General features: G+C 36.2%; 1 protein-coding gene across 1 annotated transcript in view; it reads right to left on the bottom strand.

Moving 5' to 3' along the window:
• LOC127881807 (uncharacterized) overlaps positions 1-24,303 on the bottom strand; it is a 116,795-nt gene that overhangs the window by 36,827 nt on the left and 55,665 nt on the right. Inside the window, exons 27-38 of the mRNA XM_052429940.1 lie at positions 19,212-19,305; positions 18,717-18,850; positions 16,219-16,384; positions 14,629-14,726; positions 13,800-13,922; positions 11,766-11,846; positions 7,856-8,136; positions 7,070-7,248; positions 5,171-5,322; positions 3,662-3,751; positions 1,722-1,921; positions 235-403 (exon numbers count right to left, since the gene is read on the bottom strand). Coding sequence (XP_052285900.1) covers positions 235-403; positions 1,722-1,921; positions 3,662-3,751; positions 5,171-5,322; positions 7,070-7,248; positions 7,856-8,136; positions 11,766-11,846; positions 13,800-13,922; positions 14,629-14,726; positions 16,219-16,384; positions 18,717-18,850; positions 19,212-19,305 — 1,767 coding nt within the window. The remainder of the gene's footprint in view (positions 1-234; positions 404-1,721; positions 1,922-3,661; positions 3,752-5,170; positions 5,323-7,069; positions 7,249-7,855; positions 8,137-11,765; positions 11,847-13,799; positions 13,923-14,628; positions 14,727-16,218; positions 16,385-18,716; positions 18,851-19,211; positions 19,306-24,303) is intronic.

Below are 24,303 nucleotides of genomic sequence, written 5' to 3'. Positions count from 1 at the left end.
ACATGGACCTAACAACTGTGTTCTTACAAGATGTTCCTGTACATGGACTTAACAACTGTGTTCTTACCAGAAGTTCCTGTACATGGACTTAACAACTGTGTTCTTACCAGAAGTTCCTGTACATCGACTTAACAACTGTGTTCTTACCAGAAGTTCCTGTACATTGAAAAAAACAACAGTTACTGTGTTCTTACCAGAAGTTCATGTACATGGACTTAACAACTGTGTTCTTACCAGAAGTTCCTGTACATGGACATGCTCTCAATGGCCTGGACTCCCAGCCTCCTGCGTCCCCAGTCGGCCTTCAGCAGCTCCAGGCACTTCCACAGCATCAGGAAGAACTTCAGGAGCTTATACGACTTCAATGGCTCCTGGGTGCGGGACAAACTGATGCTTGCAGTTGCTGCCAAGGGAGGTAACAAAAGTAACAAGACTATTGTCAAGCAATATAAGTCCCCTACCGGCTCCACCATTGTCAAAAATTCCAGATTTTTAAAATATATATTTGTTGCCATAGCAACCATTTTTTTTATTTAGGAACAAAATGAAATGATGTGCATAATGTCCATATTGCCATCTATCCATGTTTCAAGTTTCATGAAAAAATATTAAGAACTTTAAAAGTTATTGCAGGATCCAGAAAACCACCATTTTCAGCAGTATGTCTAGTCTATTTGTTGCAATAGCAACCAGAATTTTTGACGTCGGAACGAAATGAAATGACGTGCATAATGTCCATATTGCCATCTATCCATGTTTCAAGTTACATGAAAAAATATAAAGAACTTTAAAAGTTATCGCAGGATCCAGAAAACCACCATTTTCAGCAGTATGTCTAGTCTATTTGTTGCCATAGCAACCATAATCTTTAACGGCGGAACGAAATGAAATGACGTGCATAATGTCCATATTGCCATCTATCCATGTTCCAAGTTTCATGACAAAATTTTAAAAACTTTAAAAGTAATCGAAGGATCCAGAAAAACCACCATTTTCAGCAGTATTTCTAGTCTATTTGTTGCCATAGCAACCATAATTTGTGACGTAGGAACAAAATGTAATGACGTGCATAATACAAAAATGTATCCATATTGCCATCTATCCATGTTCCAAGTTTCATGAAAAAATATTTAGGACTTTTAGAGTTATCGCAGGATCCAGAAAAGTGTGACAGACGGACGGAGACAAAACCATAAGTCCCCTCCGGTGAAACCGGTAGGGGACTAAAAAGTTTTTCGGGTTGATTTGAAAGATTGTTTGCGTTTGAGACTATGCAATTACGAGTACTTTATCGAAAAATTAGAACACCAACAAAAACTAACTGATCATAATGGATAACTATATATCAATATTGGCAACTGTTCAATAACAAATTAAAGAAAAAAAGATTTAAAACAAAAGTAAAAGTGTGTTTGTATTTAAAAGTAAATGAGGTCCTTCTGTGCCTAAGGCTGCATTTTGTGGGGACCCTAAGTGTGTCTTAGCACTCCTATAAAATTAACTTACCAGACTCAAAAATTTGGTGTGAATTTTGAATCAAAGCTGCAATTTCCAGCTATTTAGTTGTTATTGAAAGAGTTTTGATTTCGGTGTTGTCTTGGGTTGTGGGTATATGTCACAGGATTGAACCCGGGTTGCCTAGGTAAGAAGCGCAAGTACAAACTACTGCGCTAGCCAGACAGCCAAAGAAATAGTTTATGAGTGACTGATTAAGAACTTACCCTGCTTAGAAGCACTGTGTGGCAATTTTTTCACATCAATGGTTCTGACACTGGCTGAGCGCACTTTGCGTTCCTTAGGCTTGTCTGGTTCACCACTTGTGGCTGGGTGCTCAGTTAGGAGGGATATATCCTGGAAACCAGTCTGTAGGACATCCTCCATGAGGAGAGTCACACCCAGTATCTCACCATTGGCAACATGCCTGCAAAGTGGGATGGTGAAACAAAATAAACAAGGGACAAAATTGTCACAAAACCAGGTTTTCATTGTGAAAAAAAAATCTGATAAAGGGAGAAAACTCAAACTGAACTTTTGAAATGACAAAAAAAAATTAACCCCCTTTGTAAGTTTTTTTTTTTTTTTTAAATCTATTTTTAGTCGTGGCGACCTTGACATTGGAGATATTGACGTGATTCTTTCGTGGGACACACCGTCCCATGATGGTGAACAAATGTGCCAAATGATTTTAAAATCTCACAATGAATGACATAGTTATGGCCAGGACAAGCTCATTTATGGCCATTTTTGACCTTTGAACTCAAAGTGTGACCTTGACCTTGGAGATATCGACGTAATTATTTCGCGCGACACACCGTCCAATGATGGTGAACAAATGTGCCAAATGATTTTAAAATCTGACGATGAACGACATAGTTATGGCTCGGACAAGCTCATTTATGGCCATTTTTGACCTTTGAACTCAAAGTGTGACCTTGACCTTTGAGATATCGACGTAATTATTTCGCGCGACACACCGTCCAATGATGGTGAACAAATGTGCCAAATGATTTTAAAATCTGACAATGAACGACATAGTTATGGCCCGGACAAGCTTATTCCGCCAGCCCGCCAGCCAGCCAGCCCGCCAGCCAGCCAGCCCGCCCGCATTCGCCAATCTAATAACCAGTTTTTTCCTTCGGAAAACCTGGTTAAATATTAATGTATTAACCTATTGAGTTAAGCTTGATTGCATAGAAACGCTTATAAAAATGTTCTTGAGTAAATTTCCTGGTTAGAACCAGTAGTTGGTGTTGTTCAAGAGGCACAAAGTATGCTTCCAAGCCCGGGATCAAACCATGACCTACCATTCCTTATTGGGAAACAATATCCACAAAGCCACGGATCTTAACTAGAGTGAGACTTTCCAATATATTTGCGTTAAATTTGTAAAAAAGTTACTTGCTAACAATATTTTGTCGTCATAGCTAACTGCAATTTAATAAAACTGATTTAAAGTAGTTTGCTGCAAATTGCACCAAGGAAGAATGAGTAAATCAACACTGTAGTTATGAAATAATTTAACATTGAACAACTACTTTATTGACAGCATATAAGCCCACAAACCATTATAATTCATAAAAATTCTCTTGAGTCCATCTCCTGGTTAGAACCAGTAGTTGGTGTCGTTTGAGAGGCACAAAGTATGCTCCCACGCCTGGGATCAAACTCATGACCTTCTATTCCCTTGGCGGAAACAATATCCACAAAGCCACGAATGTTAACTAGAATGAGGCTTTCTAATGCATTTGCGTTACAGTTGTAAATATGTTACTTGCTAACAAATTTTTGTCGTTATAGCTTACTGCACTTTAATAAAAATTTGAGCCGACTCTGATATCTTTGTCCAGAATAAATTAAAATACACAAATATTAACCAAGTTAACATTTCATATGATCATAAACGCACGTTGAACATGAGCTGCAGTATGCAAAAATTGTTCTTATGTATATCGAGCGATTTCAACTAATGACTTCATGAAACCTATCAAGTGGACAATATAGCTCCTAGACTGCGCAATAACACAGGCTAGTTTAATGTAACGCTAGCAGCATATAGCATACAACCCATTTTTGCATGACACTGCTCAAATTATCAATCGATAAAGATTAATCTATTCAATAAACCGGAACTTCTTCTTTAGAGCAGTAGGTTGGTGTTTACCTGTCAACATCCTTCAGTCCAGCTAGGCAGAGCTGTATGTAGTTCTCAATGGCATGCCACTGCCAAAACATGGTGGGGTAGGGGCCATTACTGAAAAACATGGTGGTAAAACAGAACTAGGAAACATGGTGGTAAAACAGAACTAGACAACAAGTTGGTAAAACAGAACTAGGAAACATGGTGGCAAAACAGAACTAGAAAACATGGAGGCAAGACAGGACTCGGAAACAAGGGGGTAATGTACTGAGAAACATGGGGTTAAAACAGAACTAGAAAACGTGGGGATAATGTGCTAGGAAACATGGTTGTAAAATAAAACTGGAAAACATGGTGGTAAAACAAAACTAGAAAACATGGGGATAATGTACTAGGAAACATTGTGGTAAAACAGAACTAGAAAACATGAGATAATGTACTGGGAAATATGGTGGTAAAACAGAACTACGATACATGATGGTAAAACAGAACTAGGAAACATGGTTGTAAAACAGAACTAGGAAACATGGTGGTACAACAGAACTAGGAAACATGGTGGTAAAAAAGAACTAGAAAACATGGGGTACTAAAACAGAACTAGGAAACATAATGGTAAAACAGAACTAGAAAACATGGGTGTTAAACAGAACTAGAAACATGGAGGCAAGACAGGACTTGGGGATAATGGGGTATACTGAGAAACATGTAAAACATGATGTAAAACAGAACTTAGAAACAGAGGGTAATAAACAATGAAACAGGGGAGTAGCGTACAAGGAAACAGGGGGGTACAACAGAACAATGTAACAGGTGATAAAAAACAGGACTCAGTAAAAGGGGGTAATATACTGTGAAACAGGGGGGATAAATAAGAACTAGGAAACAGGTGGTAAACAGAACTTGGAAACAGGGGAGTAAACAGAACTAGGAAACATGATGATAATGTACTGTGAAAGAATAGGTACTGAACTAGGAAACACAAATGGTTCACAGAGTATCTGATGAAGAACTACGAACAGTACTGATACTATTAAATAAAATATGCAATTTCAAACAAAAAGAACACTCAACAAAGTTATTGCACATAACAAAGGGATTAGAGACTTTGCCATTGTGTATACCATTAAATAATTTAAACATTGAAAGTACTGCGTAACAGAACTAGGAAACAATGGGGTACTATAAACGAGGAAACAGGTGGTAAAACAGAACTAGGAAACAGAGGGGTAAAACAAAACTAGAAAACAGGGGGTAAACCAGGGCTATGAAACAGGGGTTTACTGTACTGTGAAACATAAAAGGTACACAAAGTATCTGATGAAGGACTACCGCAATGAATTCACTAATACATTTAAATAAAGTATAAACTTGCAAACATAAAGAAACAATAAAAGAGTGATTGCAAAGATGAAGTGATTAGAGACATTGTCATCTTATGTTATCAAATAATTTAAAGAATGAGGATACTGCGTAACTGATGCCTATTATACATGGCAGCATCCTCAATTCAAGAATATACAGCACTCAACTTACACTCCACTGAAGGATCGGACAGGAAAGAGCTCCCTAGCTGAAAGATCCCGGGGTTCAAGGGGTTCAGGGACTTGGAAGTACGTAGAAAACACAGACGGACGCTGGACATTGCTCAGAGCTGGCAGGGCATGATGTATGTTGTTGACAATGGACTGAAAATAGAACGCAATATTTGAGTCGCGTTCTTAGAAAACCGGGCATAATGCATGTGCGTAAAGTGTCATCCCAGATTAGCCTGCGCAGTCCACACAGGCTAATCAGGGATCACACTTTCCGCTTTTATGACATTTTTTGTTTCAATGAAGTCTCTTTTTAGAAAGAATCAAGTTAAGGCAGAAAGTATCGTCCCTGATTAGCCTGTGCAGACTGCACAGGCTAATCTTGGATGACACTTTATGCACATGCATTATGCCCAGTTTTCTCAGAACGCGACTCATTTTACCATACTATATTAGACGTCTCTATGGTATATATAGATTGGTAATAGATGATTATTGACAAATAGTGTTAATCTTAAAAACAGAAGGAATGTCAAACTTGTTTCTATATGCTTGGTCTAATTTCCCATTTGACTTCACCTTACATGTTATGTTTATAGTAAGCAAACTTATGCCATTGTATTAGGAAAATTAAATAACTCTGACTTTTAAATCTTTGTTTTAAATTTAAAAAAACACAACAGATTAATTATTGTTTAAATACTTTATGTGACATAGTTTAAATATGTTAATCTGTGTGTGTTTCTTTTATTTTTGTAGAAGAATTATTTAAACATAAAGATTTTTGATACACATTATAAATATATATTCTATTCAACTTAATTCAAATACATAGTGAATCATACTCCAGTCGTAAAATTTAATGAGCCTTGTTGTCGGAAAACTTTAAGCATTTGCCACAAGTGTCATTCCAGATTTGCCTTTGAAGTCCACACAGGCTAATGTGGTCAATAATCCACTATTATGGATTTTTTTGTTCAAAGGAAGTTCTTTTTAACAATATCCAGTAATGACAGAAAGTGTCATCCCTGATTAGCCTGTGCTGACTGCACAGGCTGATCTGGGACATTTTCTCTTACATGCATTAACCCCAGTTTTCCCAGAACCTGGCGCAAATGGAGCCTCATGTTTTTCTGAAACAACATTCCAAACCAAAACCACTGAAACTACCTTGTAAGCCTGCACATGGCCACTACCTTGTAAGCCTATACACTACATTGTAAGCCTATACACTACCTTGTAAGCCTGTACACTACCTTGTAAGCATGTACACTACCTTGTAAGCCTATACACTAAATTGTAAGCCAATACAATACCTTGTAAGCATGTACACTACATTGTAAGCCTGTACACTACCTTGTGAGCCTACACACTACCTTGTAAGACTATACTCTACCTTGTAAGCCTGTACACTACCTTGTAAGCCTATAAACTACTTTTTAAATCTGTACACTACCTTGTATGCCTATACACTACCTTGTAAGCCTGTGCATAGCCACTACCTTGTAAGCCTATACACTACCTTGTAAGCAAGTACATAGCCACTACCTTGTAAGCCTATACACTACCTTGTAAGCCTGTACAATACATTGTTAGCCTGAACACTACCTTGCAAGCCTGTACACTACCTTGTAAGCCAGTACACTACCTTGTAAGCCTGTACATAGCCACTACCTTGTAAGCCTATACACTTCCTTGTAAGCCTGTACACTACCTTGTAAGCCCATACACTACATTGTAAGCCTGTACACTGCCTTGTAAGCTTGTACATTGTCTTGTAAGCCTATACACTACCTTGTAAGTCTGTACATTGCCTTATAAGCCTGTTCACTACCTTGTAAGCCTATACACTACCTTGTAAGCCTGTACATTGCCACTACCTTGTAAGCCTACACCATACCTTGTAAGCCTGTACATTGCCCGTGGAGAGGAAGGTGTCGGCCATGCAGTGTCTCACGGCAGTGTCGAGTTCCAGGAACATGACGTCCCGTCTGAGGGCCATGAACTCTGACACCTGATGTGGGTCTGTGGAGTGCGGCAGATTGTCGATCTGCTTCTGAATCTCACGCAACTCCGCGCCTGAAAGAGTAGTGGAAAATTTATGTACTAAAAATAATTGAGGAAATGTGTTTAATTTAGCTGCGTTCTGGAAAAATTGGGCTTAATGCATGAACGTGAAGTGTCGTCCCAATAAGTCATTGTGGACAAGAAAACCTTATTCATTTTTACATTTATGCTTAAACTGTCACAGCATGAGACAGAAGCACACAAACATAAAAATATTTCATTAACAAAATTTTGCTTGAAAAAGCAACTATGATTAAAATATCACCGAAAGATTCAATGAGTCTAAAAGAAAATTAGGGTGGGAATTTTGGAGACATCCAAAGCATTTAAATAATAAATTTTTGAAACTTAAACTATGATTTAAATCATAAGTTTAGTTTAAACCTATTTAGTTTAGCTTGAAGGCATCAAAAGCCTAGGGCTTATTTAAACACTCTTGAGTTCATTTCCTGGGATCGAACCAGTTCTTGATGTCTTTGGGGAGAGATCTAAAGGATGTTTCCACAGTGGGGATCGAATCAGTGACCTCCCGGTCACTAGGATACCTTTTCCATTTCCACACTGCAACCTGGATTGAAAGCCCACAGCATGCTACAGCACAGCATGTGACAGAACTCACCGACTCCTTCCGTGCCTCCCCAGTCGGCGGACACGAACTCCATCTTTCTAGAGCCAAGTCGAGCATGGGAGCTGCCGAGTCTCGAGTGGGCGCACAGGTACTGGAGCATGTCATGCAGGGCGGAGACTATCAGCAGGCAGTAGGTCAGAGCCCTCACGCAGTGCTCATCGTCGAGGGTCTTGAACATGATCAGGGTCTCAGTGTGGTGGGGTATAAACCAGATGTTGAGGACGTGCTTCCCGTCTGGGGACAGTACGCGCCGCGGTCTCTTGCGCATTTGTCTGCAAATGGGTCTTGTGTTAATTAACACCACAATGTTAAGAAAAGGCTATGGTACTCTGCACTGCCTATGTCCTTTATCAATATATGAAGTTGTATATTTTTCCATTAAAGGGCCTTTTCACGTTTTGGTAAATTGACAAAATTAAAAAAAAGATGTTTCAATTTTGCAAATTGTCTTTTTAACTTTTAACTTGTTTACTTGTTTTTCTTTCTTCAATTATATTCTTGTTTCCTACTGGAGCTTTTTAGATCAAATGCTTACATCTATCAATATAAAACATTTAATGTTATACTTCAATACATGCCAAAATCTGTGAAAAGGTCCCTTTAAGAGCATACAGTGTCTGTTTTAAAATGAAATTTCAACAAAGGGCAATAACTTATGATCAAAACAAACTCGTAAAAGAGTTGTGGTTCATTTACTCTGAACTTTCCCTCAATGTCCTCTATAAGTGTTTTATTTTATACTTTCAATTCGAAATGAGTTATGCTCAAAACAAGGAAAATCGACTGAAGGATTATGAAAATCTTGATGAAAGAGTTATGGTTCTTGTACTCTGCACTTCCCCTTAATGCCCTCCATCATTATATGAAGTTTTATTACAGTTACTTTATTATATACTCCCTGAGTTTTGCTCTGCACAAGAAGCACAAGGACTAAATAAAAATCAAGCAATGTCAATAACTACAAAAATACTGATACAAGAGTAGCGGTTCTTGCACTCTGCATTTTCTCTAAATGTTCATTATCAATTTACCAGGTTACCGTAATTACTCTAAGATTTTGGACACTTAAAAATAATTTTAAAAAATTGTGTCCGCAAATTTATATACTGAATTTTTTTTTTAATTTCAGGTGTCCGAAAATTTAGAGACAACAATTAAATGTCCAAAAATTATGACTCTATTGAAATAAAAGCAATAAATCAATGCACAATAGTGTTTCTACTTTCAAATTAAAACAACTTCACAGCTTTGCTTACTCTTGCCTGAAATGATACAGAACAAAAAAGGTAAAACATTAAACATTAATTGCTTCCTTAATAGGAATACATCATTATAAATGCTGTTGGGTGAAGCGATTGTTTTCTACCGTTCTACATGGTTATTTACCCAATTACGTAAATATTATGGTCAATTGCCCTCAGGCATGCCTCTCCCAGGTTTTATGATGTTAATACGTTTGTAAAACCCCATGATCAAAGTGTCACAAGATAAGCGAATACAGTGCCAAAATCTTGTAAAATAGCTCTGTAAGTTATTCTGTCCGAAAATATAAGAGTCATTTATGATAGACGAAAACGCGCATGTGCGAAAATTAAGAGTCACGAAAAATAATAATTTTGGCCAAAAATGGGGGTGTCCGAAAACTTAGAGTGTTTGAAAACTTAGAGTAATTACCATAAGTTAAATAACTTCAATACAAATGTCTATACACACAAATGACTTAGGTGCAATAACTCGGTAAAACTTGATGACAGAATTATGGTTCTTGTATTCTGCCCTTTTTCTAAAGTTCCTCTAAAAGTATATAAATTTTTGATTGAATCTCTGTAATACATCATAAGTTATGCACAAGAAGCGGGACTGAATGATGGACGGAAAGATGGAAAGACAGAAGGAGTGAATGTTACTCTTTGCCTCCTTTAAGGGGCATACAAAAAGGAAATAGAATCATTTTGATACCAATGTAACATTTTGTATTATAATTATTTTATCATTCATAAAAATATCAATATCTACATTAGTATTTTAAAGCACTGCTATTCTCTGAGCTAACTAATAACACACATCAAATTATCTTTCTATTCCATTTGAATATGCAAGAAAAAAATTCTTAAAGGTTTAAACCTAGGATTTCTCTGTCATTCATTCATATAAGTAAGCAAAATGTTTAATCATACTTATGAGTTCAAATTAACATAAGAGTTATTGTTGTGAATTTTGATTTTAAAAGTTATTGTTATCCATGAAATCGAAGCATTATATTAAACCGTACATTTTTATTAGCTAGATAAACATTTACACTACTATTGTCATCTTCAATCTTTGTTAGAGCATGCACATTTCAATGCTACCTATAGAAGAGAGGAATTACCGTCGTCTTAAGAACGTGGCTAAGAAACTAAAATGCAACAGTAAGTCATAATCAAAGTAATAAAATATTACTTTTTACAATGCCTTATTTAAATCATTGAAGTATGTGCTGGTATTTTTACTTTCCAGAGGTACTGTAAAGCAGAAAACTGTGTCAATATTATTATTATTATTATAACTTAAATAAAATTCAAAATCTTTCACCAAAATCTGCCAGTAATACCTGGGCCCAGTCTTACCAAAGATTTTACAACAAACTTAGACAATGACTGGTTTATCAATTTACATAATTATGATCAGTATATTCCTCACATTAAGGATAAGTAAAGTAAATATAGGTAAGGCCCTGGAATAAAATTATGATATTTAATGACGAACACTGTTGTACACTGTTGTTTGCCAATGAAGCCATTTAGAGATTTGTTCAAGAGTCAAAGTTATTCATAAACATAATTATGGTAAGTATATTCCTCACATAAAGGATAAGTAAATAAAACATAGGAAATGCCCTGGAATATAATTATAATCTTTAATGACTCCCTTCGTTGTTTGCCAATGAAGCCATTTTGAGATTGGTTCAAGTGTCAATGCTAGCCTTGGCATACAATAACAATACATTTTGAGATTGGTTCAAGAGTCAATGTAAGCCCTGGCATACAACAATAATACATTTTGAAATTGGTTCAAGAGTCAATGTAAGCCCTGGCATACAATAACAATACATTTTGAAATTGGGTCAAGAGTCAATGTAAGCCCTGGCATACAATAACAATACATTTTGAAATTGGTTCAAGAGTCAATGTTAGCCCTGGCATTCAATAATAATACATTTTGAAATTGGTTCAAGAGTCAATGTAAGCCCTGGCATACAATAACAATACATTTTGAGATTGGTTCAAGAGTCAGAAATTGGTTCAAGAGTCAATGTAAGCCATGGCAAACAATAACAATACATTTTGAGATTGGTTCAAGAGTCAATGTTAGCCCTCATCAGATTTACATTCATCTCAAAATCGATCATGGATGGCTCAAATCCAGATTTCCAGAATAATCCGGAAAATTGACACGCCTGTTAGGCTTACAATAATAATATGGTGCAACATGTACATACAAGCCTTGTTCTGAGTAAACTGGGCTTTATGCATGTGCCTTAAGTGTCGTCCCAGGTTAGCCTATGCAGTCGGCACAGGCTAATCAGGGACAACAGTTTCCGCATAAACTGGATTTTTGTTTAGAAAGAGACTTCTTTTAAACAAAAAACTCAATAAAAGCGGACTGCACAGGCTAATCTGGGACAACAGTTTCCGCATGAACTGGAATTTTGTTAAGAAAGAGCCTTCTTTTAAACAAAAAACTCCATAAAAGTGGACTGCACAGGCTAATCTGGGACAACATTTTACACACATTAATTTAGCCCAGCCTTCCCAGATACAGTCCCATATCACTCTGTGTGTAGACCATACAATAGAAAAGAGTATTGGACGCAAGATGGACACAAGATGGAGACAAGATGGAGACAAGATGGACACACCTGGGGTCAGGGGTAAGTCCAGCAACATCGTCCAGGTTGGATTTCTTCTCATTTGGAAGGCCCAGCATGAAGTACGCCTCTCTGAAAGTAAGAAGAAGTCTAGCGCGAGATTTTCCAAGAAATTGATCGAGATTTATTGAGCCTAAGTCTGGGAAAAGTGGGCTAAATGCATGTGCGTATAGTGTAGTCGCGTAAAGGGACAACACTTTCTGCTAATACATACTCTTCTAAGGGAGAATCAAGTCTAGGTGAAAAATGTTGTTCCTGATTAGCCGGTGCAGATTGCACAGGCTAACCTGGGATGACATTTTACGCACATGAATTAAGCCCAGTTTTCCCTGAATGAGGCTCTATTATAAAAACAAACAAGTCTAGGCTGGAACAGATTGAGTATACCCAAAAATAACTCTGGGCTCTATTTAAATCAATAATCAAGGGGTAGGGGGGGGGGGATATATTGTGCCTCTAAACATGCATGTGACTTAATATAATACACAGAACAACTTTACAGAAGCTTTAAAGACAAACTAATCACACAAAGTTTACAAATGCTAATTTGGGAAAAATCAAGTGCTTTCATTATTATCGTTATAGATTTGTGACAAATACTTAAAACAAATGCCTACACAAAATTATCTAACGAGATTTTACAACAGGAAAACTAAGCAATCTATGGTATAATAAATGAATAACTAATTAAATGAGAAAAATCTGTTAAAGCACAAGAAATTAAGCTCCTAATCAATGAATCCTGTTTTTGATATTTTCCATTTAACCCTTTCCTGTTCAGAAGCAAAGTGAAAAGGGCTATATGCAAGCAGCATAAAACCAGAACATCCAGCAAGTATTACACAGGCTGTTCAGGTCTTATGCTGTTTGCTGCTAAGAAGTATCTTAGGGTAGGAAACGAAGCTTTTAAAAATTGAATCTATACCACTTAGATATGTATTATTACGCATTTGTTGTCCCTTAGAAAGTTAAAAATTATTTAAGACCTTTTTTACTAGATTTAAGTTTTAAATGCTTCATTTCCAACCCTTAGATACTGATTAGCAGCAAACAGCATACAACCTGAACAGACTGCGAGTTACTCGCAGGCTGTTCTAGTTTTATGCTGGTTGCAAAAGCCATTTTCACTCTGCTTCTTATGGGGTTAATATACACTGCAACTCCAATATATCACGGTCCGTTATATCGCGTTGTCCAATATCGCGAATCGGCTATGGTTCCCAAAAATCTGACTAGCATAATCCCCAAATAAAATGTTTTAATCTGAGAATTTGATTAATTAAAATCCGTTTCAAGCTAGTATTTTTCCTTTTTTTCACCAACTTTAACCCAACATTCATAATCCAGTTTTGACCAGATTGTTTGCTTACATTGTACATCACTTTAACACCTGTGTACTGCGATAAACAATAGCCCCTCTTGTCAAACATCACAGGTCATTTCGGGTGTTACCATTCTGTATTGAATTTGCTTTGAACTGCCGAAACGCACCAGTGCACACATGATGGTGTACACAATTATAACTGTAAATGTCACAAGTCAATACTGACCTATCTCAACAATCTGAGTGCGTTAGATACAGTGTAAACTACTTGCTTTTAATTGAGAGGAAAATATCCCTCAGTTTGTCAAAATGCATTACTGTTAAAACCCATGCTTTGCATGCTTTTCATGAGAATAAATGACGTCATTTTGTACATGGGTCTAATTTGTGCATGCTTTCTTGAAAAATACAACTCGGCAATGTTTTTCGGATTACAAATTTAATTATATGCATTTAAAAATACTCACAAGGAATAATGTTTTGTGTTATACCAATGAATAACATATGGATATAACACATAATTGAATAAGGTAGGTAAATAGCGTGTTTTGAGATTGCATAACGATGCTAATGCATACATATACATGCAAACATAACCTTACAATTTATATCGCGCACCGGATATATCACGGTCGCGATCTTTGGACCCCTTCAACCGCGATATATTGGAGTTGCAGTGTATAAACAAAGCGTTGCCATACCTGACTTGTGGGAAGTCATCCAGGAGGTTGAGGATACTGTTGTAGTAGGAGAGCAGCTGGCCTCTCAATGAGAACTGGGCCAGGCGATTATTGAAGTCGTTACAGAACTTTGACACCAACGACCTGTAAGTTTAAATCTATTTATTTAAGCTCCATGGTACTGAAAGCTAAAGGATTCTTGAAATGCTCTCCAGTCTCCACCAGTAGAGAGGGAGCAGGACTCAAATCTGCATCATCCACAGTGTAGACTTTTTTGTTTGGGCAACTGTTTGTAATAAATATGATGTGAACAACTATTAGGAGTGTTTAGATTCAGCAAAACAGTCTAAGAAAAACTATTGCAAGGCTTACAGAAATAGTTGTAATATAAGTTTTTTTTCAAAACACAATTATAACAACGTTCATTTCAAAGAAATCCTTAAAAGATGTAAGAAATAAAGACTTAAACTTGCTTCTTCAAAAACCAAAATTTAATTAACTTTAAAAAACAAGACAAATGGCATTAGAACCCATTAAAAACAACTCTCAAACTAACCAATTAAAATTGAACCTTTCTCTGGAAAAACAGGTTTTAATTCATGTGTTTACAGTTTCTTCCCAGATTAGCCTGTGCAGTGTGCACCTGCTAATCAAAGACAAAACTTTCTGCTTTTATGGATTTTTGCATTTTAAGGGAATCTCCTCTTAGCAAAAATCCAGTTAAAGCGGAAAAAGTCGTTTCCGACAAGAGTGTGTTAACTGCACCAGCTGATCTGGGACGACACTTTACACACATGTTTTAAGCCCCATTTTCGCAGAACAAGGCTTAGCATATACAGCATTTGATAACCTCTTTAGCTTGGTCATCTCGTCCGCATTACGCAGAATAGTCCCCATCTGATTCTTCCTGTTGATGAACTCATTCAGCATCACGTCTCGACTAGGGGTCTGAAAACAAAAGAAAAAGGTCGCATTGGTGTAGTGGATATGGTGTCCACCTAGCTATCGGGACATTAAGGGTTCGATCCCCACTGTGGGAGCGTTCTTTAGATTTCCCCCATAGACACCAAGTACTGGTTCTAGTCCCAGGAAACAGACTTTAGAGCGTTTCTATAAGCCTTAGGCTTTCTTTGCAATCAAGCTAAAATAAATAGGTTTAAACTAAACAAATGCAAAAAATTATCTGAAAATTAGCTTTTAACATCAGTAAATTGTTTCATGCATAAAATCAAAGTAGTCTGTTTTAATGAAAATATTACTTATATTGAATATATAACCAAATAAATATGTACACACATATTATACTTTGATGGGATAACCAAATTAATATTTACATACATATCATACTTTGGTGGGATACTTAACTCACATCATTATTTTATGTAGCATTATATGCTATGTATTATGGGCCAGAGGCCTTAATTTACCATATAAATTCTGTAATATGATGGTGTCATGTTATGAAGGTCTCATAATAGGTCATGAATAGGTAAAACCAAGATGATTCATGTTTTCTTGCCACTATATGATAAAACAGGAGTTTCATTGGGATCCCTTGAGTGGGTTAATCAGTCAGATATTTTAGCAAAATATTTAACAACACCAAGCTACTTAAATAAAAAATAAATTTCAATATCCTACATTTGGAAATCCTTCAGCAACTTTAAACACAATGACATTATTGGGATAACTTAATTAAAAGAATTACAAACAAAGCTAAAACAAGCCCAATTTAATAGGTTGCCGTGTCATAGTGCATATGGTGTCCGTCTAGCGACCCGGACGTCATGGATTTGATCCCCACAGTGAGTGCCTTCTTTAGATCTCCACCAAAGACACCAAGTACTGGCTCTACCCAGTAAATAGACTCAAGAGTATTTTGATAAGCCATTAGCTTTTCATGCAATTGAGCTTAAAAGTATAGTTTTAAACTAAACAAGCCTATTGCCATGCAATAAAAGTCCCCTACCTGTGCAACTCCACCATTTTCAGCAATATTTCTAATCTATTTGTTGCCATAGCAACCAGAATTCTTGAAGTAGGAACAAAATGAAAAGACGTGAATAATCTCCATATTGCCATCTGTCCATGTTTCAAGTTTCATGAAAAAATATGAAGAAATTTTAAAGTTATCACAGGATCCTCCATTTTCAGCAATATTTCTAGTCTGTTTGTTGCCATAACAACCAGAATTCTTGATGCAGGAACAAAATGAAATGACGTGCATAATTTCCATATTTCCATCTGTCCATGTTTCAAGTTTCATGAAAAAATATGATGAACTTTTAAAGTTATCGCAGGATCCAGAAAAGTGTGACAGACTGACACACAGAGCACAAAGCATAAGTCCCCTCCGGTTTCATCAGTAGGGGACTAACAAACCTAATTGCTATCTAACTTAAGGATAACCGACAAAGCTCCAACAAGCCAAACTAGCTACCTTCTCTAGTTGTATGGACATGAATGCCTCGGGTGACCGTTTCCGGTTCCCTCCGGCCTCGGCCATCTTGGCTGTGAGGGCGGTACCGGCTGTACTGCTGGACATTCCGGTCAGCTGGGTGAGGGAGGACTTCTCGGACTTTGTCTCAGTAGGACTCAGTCTGCCCCTGCAAATAGTAGGATATGGACTTCAGAGCATTTCAATAAGCATTAGGCTTTCAATGCAGTCAAGTTTTAACCCTTTACCCCTTACATACGTATTTTGACGCACTTGTAATCCCTTAGAAAGTTACATTTATTAATGAACAACCTTTAAACTACATACAGTTTTTAGGGTTTTATTGCCAACCCTTAGATACTGATGAGCAGCAAACAGTATTAAACATGAACAGACTGCGAGGTACTCGCAGGCTGTCCTGGTTTTATGCTGTATGCACATAGCTATTTGCACTTTGCTTATGAGAGGGAAAGAGTTAAATTGATATGTTGACACTAAGTAGTTGGATACTGGTTATCCCTTGATACTGGGGCTCCTTCCTTGGTTCCATTATTGATGTTTTTATCATCAGTAAGATATTATCAATTGCTGACTTGCCTAGATTGATTGATTAAAATATTCATTTCAATTTGTTTTTGTTTTTTATATTTGAAAGAATTCATGATTACTTGACCCTAGTTCTGGAAAAACTGGTCTTAATGCATGTGCATAAGCTTCGCTGTCCCAAATTATCCTAGGCAGTCCGCACAGGCAAATCAGGGACAACACTGTCCGCCAGAAACAGGATTTTCGCTTTAAAAAGACTTCTTTTTAACAAAAAGTCCATGAAAGAGGAAAGTGTCAACACTGATAAGCCTATGCAGACTTAAATGGCTAATCTTAGATGACACTTTAGGTAAATGTACTAAGACCCATTTTCATGCAAGGCCAATACATGCATTGGGGTTAATACCTTGGTTCCATTTCTGGTTCCCTTCAATTAATGAATTGCTTTGATAAATTATTTATAAATTGTATTTGTTGGTTTTTGTTTTATCAGAAATAATTGATTACCATGTTATGTATAGCTTTTATAAATCTTAGTATATTCAAGTGTCATGGAGTACTTGCACAAAAATATTACATTTGAAAAGATATTATATAAATATTACATGTCTGACAGGGTGACAGTAAATTTGTCAACTTGAGGAAAAACTGCCAACCAAGGCAAAGACAAGGTTGACATTATTTTTCCGAAAGTTGACAAATTTACTGTCACCCTGTCAGACATGTAATATTTATTTTATTATACTGAACAAACTATTCAAACATGAACAATTTATATGAACCTTGAACAATTTTAATATTCAATAATTGAATTTAATTTCAGCAATGAACAACCATTAATATGTTGAGTGGTTCAGATTTTCGGGCCGAGCAAAAGGAACTTCGCTTTATTCGGAACGGACCTAGTAATCGATGTATCCCATCAATTTTGTTAGTCGTTCATTATTTCTTTAAAAATATATTACCGAACCAGCTTTCAGTAATTTATTTTCATCACTTGATTACGCAATTTATGACGTACTCGTGTGACGTCATTTCGGTGACGAAATATTTTGGGACAACAATACGGACATGGTGGTTTTTAACAGTAAAATATTTGTTTAAAGCACCAAACGAATCCAAAACGTATCTCGGATTGTGTGTTTGTCATGCATAACACCTTAAGAACAGACACTGGAAGTGTATATCGTAACTTTATTGTAATTAGCATTGGATTAAAGTTGCCATTGAGGTAAGCGTGTCTTTTATACTAATTTGATTTTTTTATGACTCCTGTCAAAACTTAAATAATGGCATAAATCTATTCTACAGCACAGTTTCAGCTGCAATCGATATTTTAATTTCCAAATAAAACGGAAATGCAAAACTGTGTACTGCGCATGCGCGAATGGGACAGTATAATTTTTTACCATTCCACACGTGATTGCTAAGGTAGCGGGCGACAGTATTTTTTGGACAGTAAATTTTTCCCGCTGGGTCTGACAGTATTTCAATATCACGATGGCCTATGGGAGTTTAGCATTGTGAATAAAAGTGAGGTATAATAATCAAATATGTTGACAAACTAAAAGGAGTAGCAGGGGTAAGCAAAATTATCAAGTGAACATCATCCTCATTGCTTTTTCACTTGTTTTGTTTATAAATCTATATCTAAAAGTTGAGCCATACTTGAGCCTCGTTCTCAGAAAACTGGCCTAAAGTGGGTTAAATGTCATCCCACACTAGCCTGTGCAGTATGCACAGGCTAATCAGGGACAACAGGGACAACACTTTCAACCTAGACTGCACTTTCCTTTAGAAGAGACTTCCTTTGAACAAAAAATTCCATAAACACCGAAAGTATCGTCCCTGATAAGCCTGTGCAGACTGCACAGGTTATTCTTGGACAACACTTTACGCACATGCATTTAGCACTATTTTCCAAGAACGAGGTTCTTATGAAAAGGAAGACCTACCCCTTGTTGAACTCAACCTCCTTCACAGGCTGACAGGCGTGTGCCTGCTGTACTGCGCAGGTGACCGCGTTCTTGTGCACCACCTGCGTCTTCAGAACCACCTGTAGGGTCTCCAGACCACCTGGCTTCAGGATCTGAGATAGGAAAGAACTCAGGAGTATATTAATTATAAATTGTATAATTGTCTATTTATTGTGGAAAAAAACATTAAAAAAATTCACAGTTACAGTAAAAATTTGATAATTCTGTGTTTTAAACAGTTAACAGTTACAGTTAAAAATTATCAGCAATATTATCCAGCTTCTTTCCTTTCAAATCAAAAGAACGGTGGAAAAGCATTAAATAAAAAGACATTGTGCTGGTTTTTGGTTGATGATTAATTTTTGTTCCCTCAGGAACATAGAAGCTTTCTATGCTATGGGGCTCAAATAAATAACGTAAAACTAAAATTAAAAGTTTAAAAGTTTAGGCTGCATGTGAGGACAGTGTTCCCACCTCCATGATTCCGTCTCTGCTTCGAAAGCTGAATCTGCCCAGGTGGGCCTCATCAAGCTCGTGTATGGCCAGGTAGAGGAAACCAGGCGTGTACCTGCAGAGACACGTTGAGAAAATATTAGAGCAGTCCTCTGGGAATATCGGGCTTAATGCCTGTGAATTAAGTATTGTACAAGATTAGCCTGTGCAGTCCGCAAAGGCTAATCAGGGACGACACTTAAGACTTGTACGGAAGATTTTGTTTAAAGGAAGTCGTTTCTTAACAAAAAACAAGTCTAGGCGGAAAGTGTCATCCCTGATCAGTCTGTGCATTAAGTGTTGTCCAAGATTAGCCTGCGCTGTCCGAAAAGGCTTCTCAGGGATGGCACTTTTTGTCTAGGTTGGATTTTCCTCCTTTAAACTAAACCCTCCAGAAAAATGGCAATTATCAGACTGCACAGGCTAATATTAGATGAGACTTTTCACACATGCATTAAGCAATTATCAGACTGCACAGGCTAATATTAGATGACATTTTTCACACATGCATTAAGCAATTATCAAACTCCACAGGCTAATATTAGATGACATTTTTCACACATGCATTAAGCAATTATCAGACTGCACAGGCTAATATTAGATGACACTTTTCACACATGCATTAAGCAATTATGAGACTGCACATGCTAATATTAGTAACACTTTTCACACATGCATTAAGCAATTATCAAACTGCACAGGCTATTAGATGAAACTTTTCACACATGCATTAAGCAATTATCAAACTGCACAGGCTAATATTAGATGACACTTTTCACACATGCATTTAGCAATTATCAAACTGCACAGGCTAATATTAGATGACACTTTTCACACATGCATTAAGCAATTATCAAACTGAACAGGCTAATATTAGATGACACTTTTCACACATGCATTAAGCAATTATCAAACTGCACAGGCTAATATTAGATGACACTTTTCACACATGCATTAAGCAATTATCAGACTGCACAGGCTAATATGAGATGACACTTTTCACACATGCATTAAGCAATTATCAGACTGCACAGGCTAATATTAGATGACACTTTTCACACATGCATTAAGCAATTATCAAACTGCACAGGCTAATATTAGATGACACTTTTCACACATGCATTAAGCAATTATCAAACTGCACAGGCTAATATTAGATGACACTTTTCACACATGCATTAAGCAATTATCAAACTGCACAGGCTAATATTAGATGACATTTTTCACACATGCATTAAGCAATTATCAGACTGCACAGGCTAATAATAGATGGCACTTTTCACACATGCATTAAGCAATTATCAGACTGCACAGGCTAATATTAGATGACATTTTTCACACATGCATTAAGCAATTATCAAACTGCACAGGCTAATATTAGATGACACTTTTCACACATGCATTAAGCAATTATCAGACTGCACAGGCTAATATTAGATGACACTTTTCACACATGCATTAAGCAATTATGAGACTGCACATGCTAATATTAGATGACACTTTTCACACATGCATTAAGCAATTATCAGACTGCACAGGCTAATATTAGATGACACTTTTCACACATGCATTAAGCAATTATGAGACTGCACATGCTAATATTAGTAACACTTTTCACACATGCATTAAGCAATTATCAAACTGCACAGGCTAATATTAGATGAAACTTTTCACACATGCATTAAGCAATTATCAAACTGCACAGGCTAATATTAGATGACACTTTTCACACATGCATTAAGCAATTATCAAACTGCACAGGCTAATATTAGATGACACTTTTCACACATGCATTAAGCAATTATCAAACTGCACAGGCTAATATTAGATGACACTTTTCACACATGCATTAAGCAATTATCAAACTGCACAGGCTAATATTAGATGACACTTTTCACACATGCATTAAGCAATTATCAGACTGCACAGGCTAATATGAGATGACACTTTTCACACATGCATTAAGCAATTATCAGACTGCACAGGCTAATATTAGATGACACTTTTCACACATGCATTAAGGAATTATCAAACTGCACAGGCTAATATTAGATGACACTTTTCACACATGCATTAAGCAATTATCAAACTGCACAGGCTAATATTAGATGACACTTTTCACACATGCATTAAGCAATTATCAAACTGCACAGGCTAATATTAGATGACACTTTTCACACATGCATTAAGCAATTATCAAACTGCACAGGCTAATATTAGATGACACTTTTCACACATGCATTAAGCAATTATCAAACTGCACAGGCTAATATTATATGACACTTTTCACACATGCATTAAGCAATTATCAAACTGCACAGGCTAATATTAGATGACACTTTTCACACATGCATTAAGCAATTATGAGACTGCACATGCTAATATTAGATGACACTTTTCACACATGCATTAAGCAATTATCAGACTGCACAGGCTAATATTAGATGACACTTTTCACACATGCATTAAGCAATTATCAAACTGCACAGGCTAATATTAGATGAAACTTTTCACACATGCATTAAGCAATTATCAAACTGCACGGGCTAATATTAGATGACACTTTTCACACATGCATTTAGCAATTATGAGACTGCACAGGCTAATATTAGATGACACTTTTCACAAATACATTAAGCAATTGTCAAACTGCACAGGCTAATATTAGATGACACTTTTCACAAATACATTAAGCAATTATCAAACTGCACAGGCTAATATTAAATGACACTGTTCACACATGCATTAAGCAATTATCAGACTACACAGGCTAATATTAGATGACACTGTTCACACATGCATTAAGCAATTATCAGACTGCACAGGCTAATATTAGATGACACTTTTCACAAATGCATTAAGCAATTATCAGACTGCACATGCTAATATTAGATGACACTTTTCACACATGCATTAAGCAATTATCAAACTGCACAGGCAAATATTAGATGACACTTTTCACACATGCATTAAGCAATTATCAGACTGCACATGCTAATATTAGATGACACTTTTCACACATGCATTAAGCAATTATCAGACTGCACAGGCTAATATTAGATGACACTTTTCACACATGCATTAAGCAATTATCAGACTGCACATGCTAATATTAGATGACACTTTTCACACATGCATTAAGCAATTATCAGACTGCACAGGCTAATATTAGATGACACTTTTCACAAATACATTAAGCCCCATTTTCCCAAAGCAAGGCTCATTTCTGAGCACAGAGCTGACATGTCAATCTAATACCAAATAGAAAGTGACGAATAATACTGCATGTCAAGTTAAAGTCAAGTAATATTTATTTATAAAGTCGGGTATATAAACACAAGCTCTGAAGAGCTTTTAAAACCGACTTATAAACTCAACATTAACATGATAACACAATAGCACATATAGTATACAACTACCTAACGTAAGACATATTATTAAAAATAAAAGTTAAAACTGTTTAACATGACAAAATGAGCAATACATGGCAGCACCACATTGGATAACGAAATTGATTATTTATCAAACCAGTCAGTCAATTAATTATTTAGATAATTAGACAAATAAAACAATCAACCGAGCAAACTGCTAAAATTGAACCTACTCAAGCATAGATGTCTGTAGATACAGATTTTCAAACAGCATAGTTATTTTATAGCATTTAAATATAATAAAATTATCTGACTAGAATCATTAATCATGAATATTTACATGGGTTTAGTACAATAAGGTTAAAGCCAACATTGTGAAAAGTCCTCAACAGGTCAGACTAGTCAATCTGATATTAAAGGAAAAGTAACAAAAAGATTTAGGCCAATAACAAATACTTTAAAATCTACAGTCTAAAAGGAAAAAACAGCAACGGGTATTTGACATTAAAACCCTGCAAAAATTGTGACTGGTATTTTATGTAAATTATTTTTAGCATAGGTGCTTGCACCTATGCTTAAGGTATATACCACATTTTGAAAATCCACATCGGTCGGTTAACCTTTCTGAAGCCTTACCTGATCAAAAATCAGACGAAATATCTATTTAATTTAGCATATGGTAATTCTTACAATTTTTTGGGGGGAAACGTTTTTCTAACGTTTTCTTCCAAGAATATTACTGACACCGTTTTTAGTGAATTTTTCTAAGACCGTTTTATGTCAAAAAATCTTCTTATAACCTAGAACAAATTTCGTTCGTCAAACAATTCTGTTCTTGTTGATAGTGACCTCACACCTAATTTAGATCTATATGGGATCCCAATTTCTATTTCCTTCGTTTACTGTTCTGTGAGAGGTCAAATGTTTACATAACTGAATTAATAAGGCCCTGGTTAAAGTATATGGAACATTTCATCGGTTAATTATAAATAGAAATTAAAACATATTCTCAGCAGGAAGTGGGGCATAAAGCACTTTTATTCTTTGAAAATGTGTAAAAAATGGCGGAGTACGATGAATGTTTTCTGATTTATGACATGGATTCTGACGTGCCTTTCTATGGATTTGATGAAGTAGAGTTTAAAAGTAAGAGATGTGTTAATTGAAGTTAAAATGTTTTACTTTGAGCCAGAAATTTACGTTACGAGTAGAGTTAACGGTTTAAATGTGGCATCGGATTTAATGGATTCGCGTGAATTCTGGACGAGTGATGTGTCTGTAAAATATTAAATGGAAAGCTGTAAATGTATCAAGTCGGAAAAGAAAACGGATGGTTGCATAATGGTATGCGTGAAATAATGTAATTCTACGTATTTATTTTCATAGTTATGTCATTTTGTAACCATTCACATTCGTCACTATTTGGAATTCCCGTTTCTAAAAATAGAGCATTTTGTTAACAAGGGGGGCGACTCGTGATGTCAGCAATCGTTAAGGCTACAATATACTAAATAATCGAGTCATGAAGGGCTGTACTTTCTAAACAAATCATCATATTTTCCTCGAAGGCATGTTGTACACTTTGTTCTGGTTTTATCGTTTGGAGATATTGATAGGGGAAGCATAGGTGTTCACTACTTAATCCCTGAAATAGGATAAAGTTGGAGATTAAAGTAAAAAATGGCACTGCAAAAGGTTACAAT

Source organism: Dreissena polymorpha, chromosome 5, assembly GCF_020536995.1.
Source record: "Dreissena polymorpha isolate Duluth1 chromosome 5, UMN_Dpol_1.0, whole genome shotgun sequence".
NCBI classification, from domain to species: Eukaryota; Metazoa; Mollusca; class Bivalvia; order Myida; family Dreissenidae; genus Dreissena; species Dreissena polymorpha.
The sequence above is the reverse complement of the archived record's forward strand: the minus strand, read 5'-3'. Positions and strand labels throughout refer to the sequence as shown.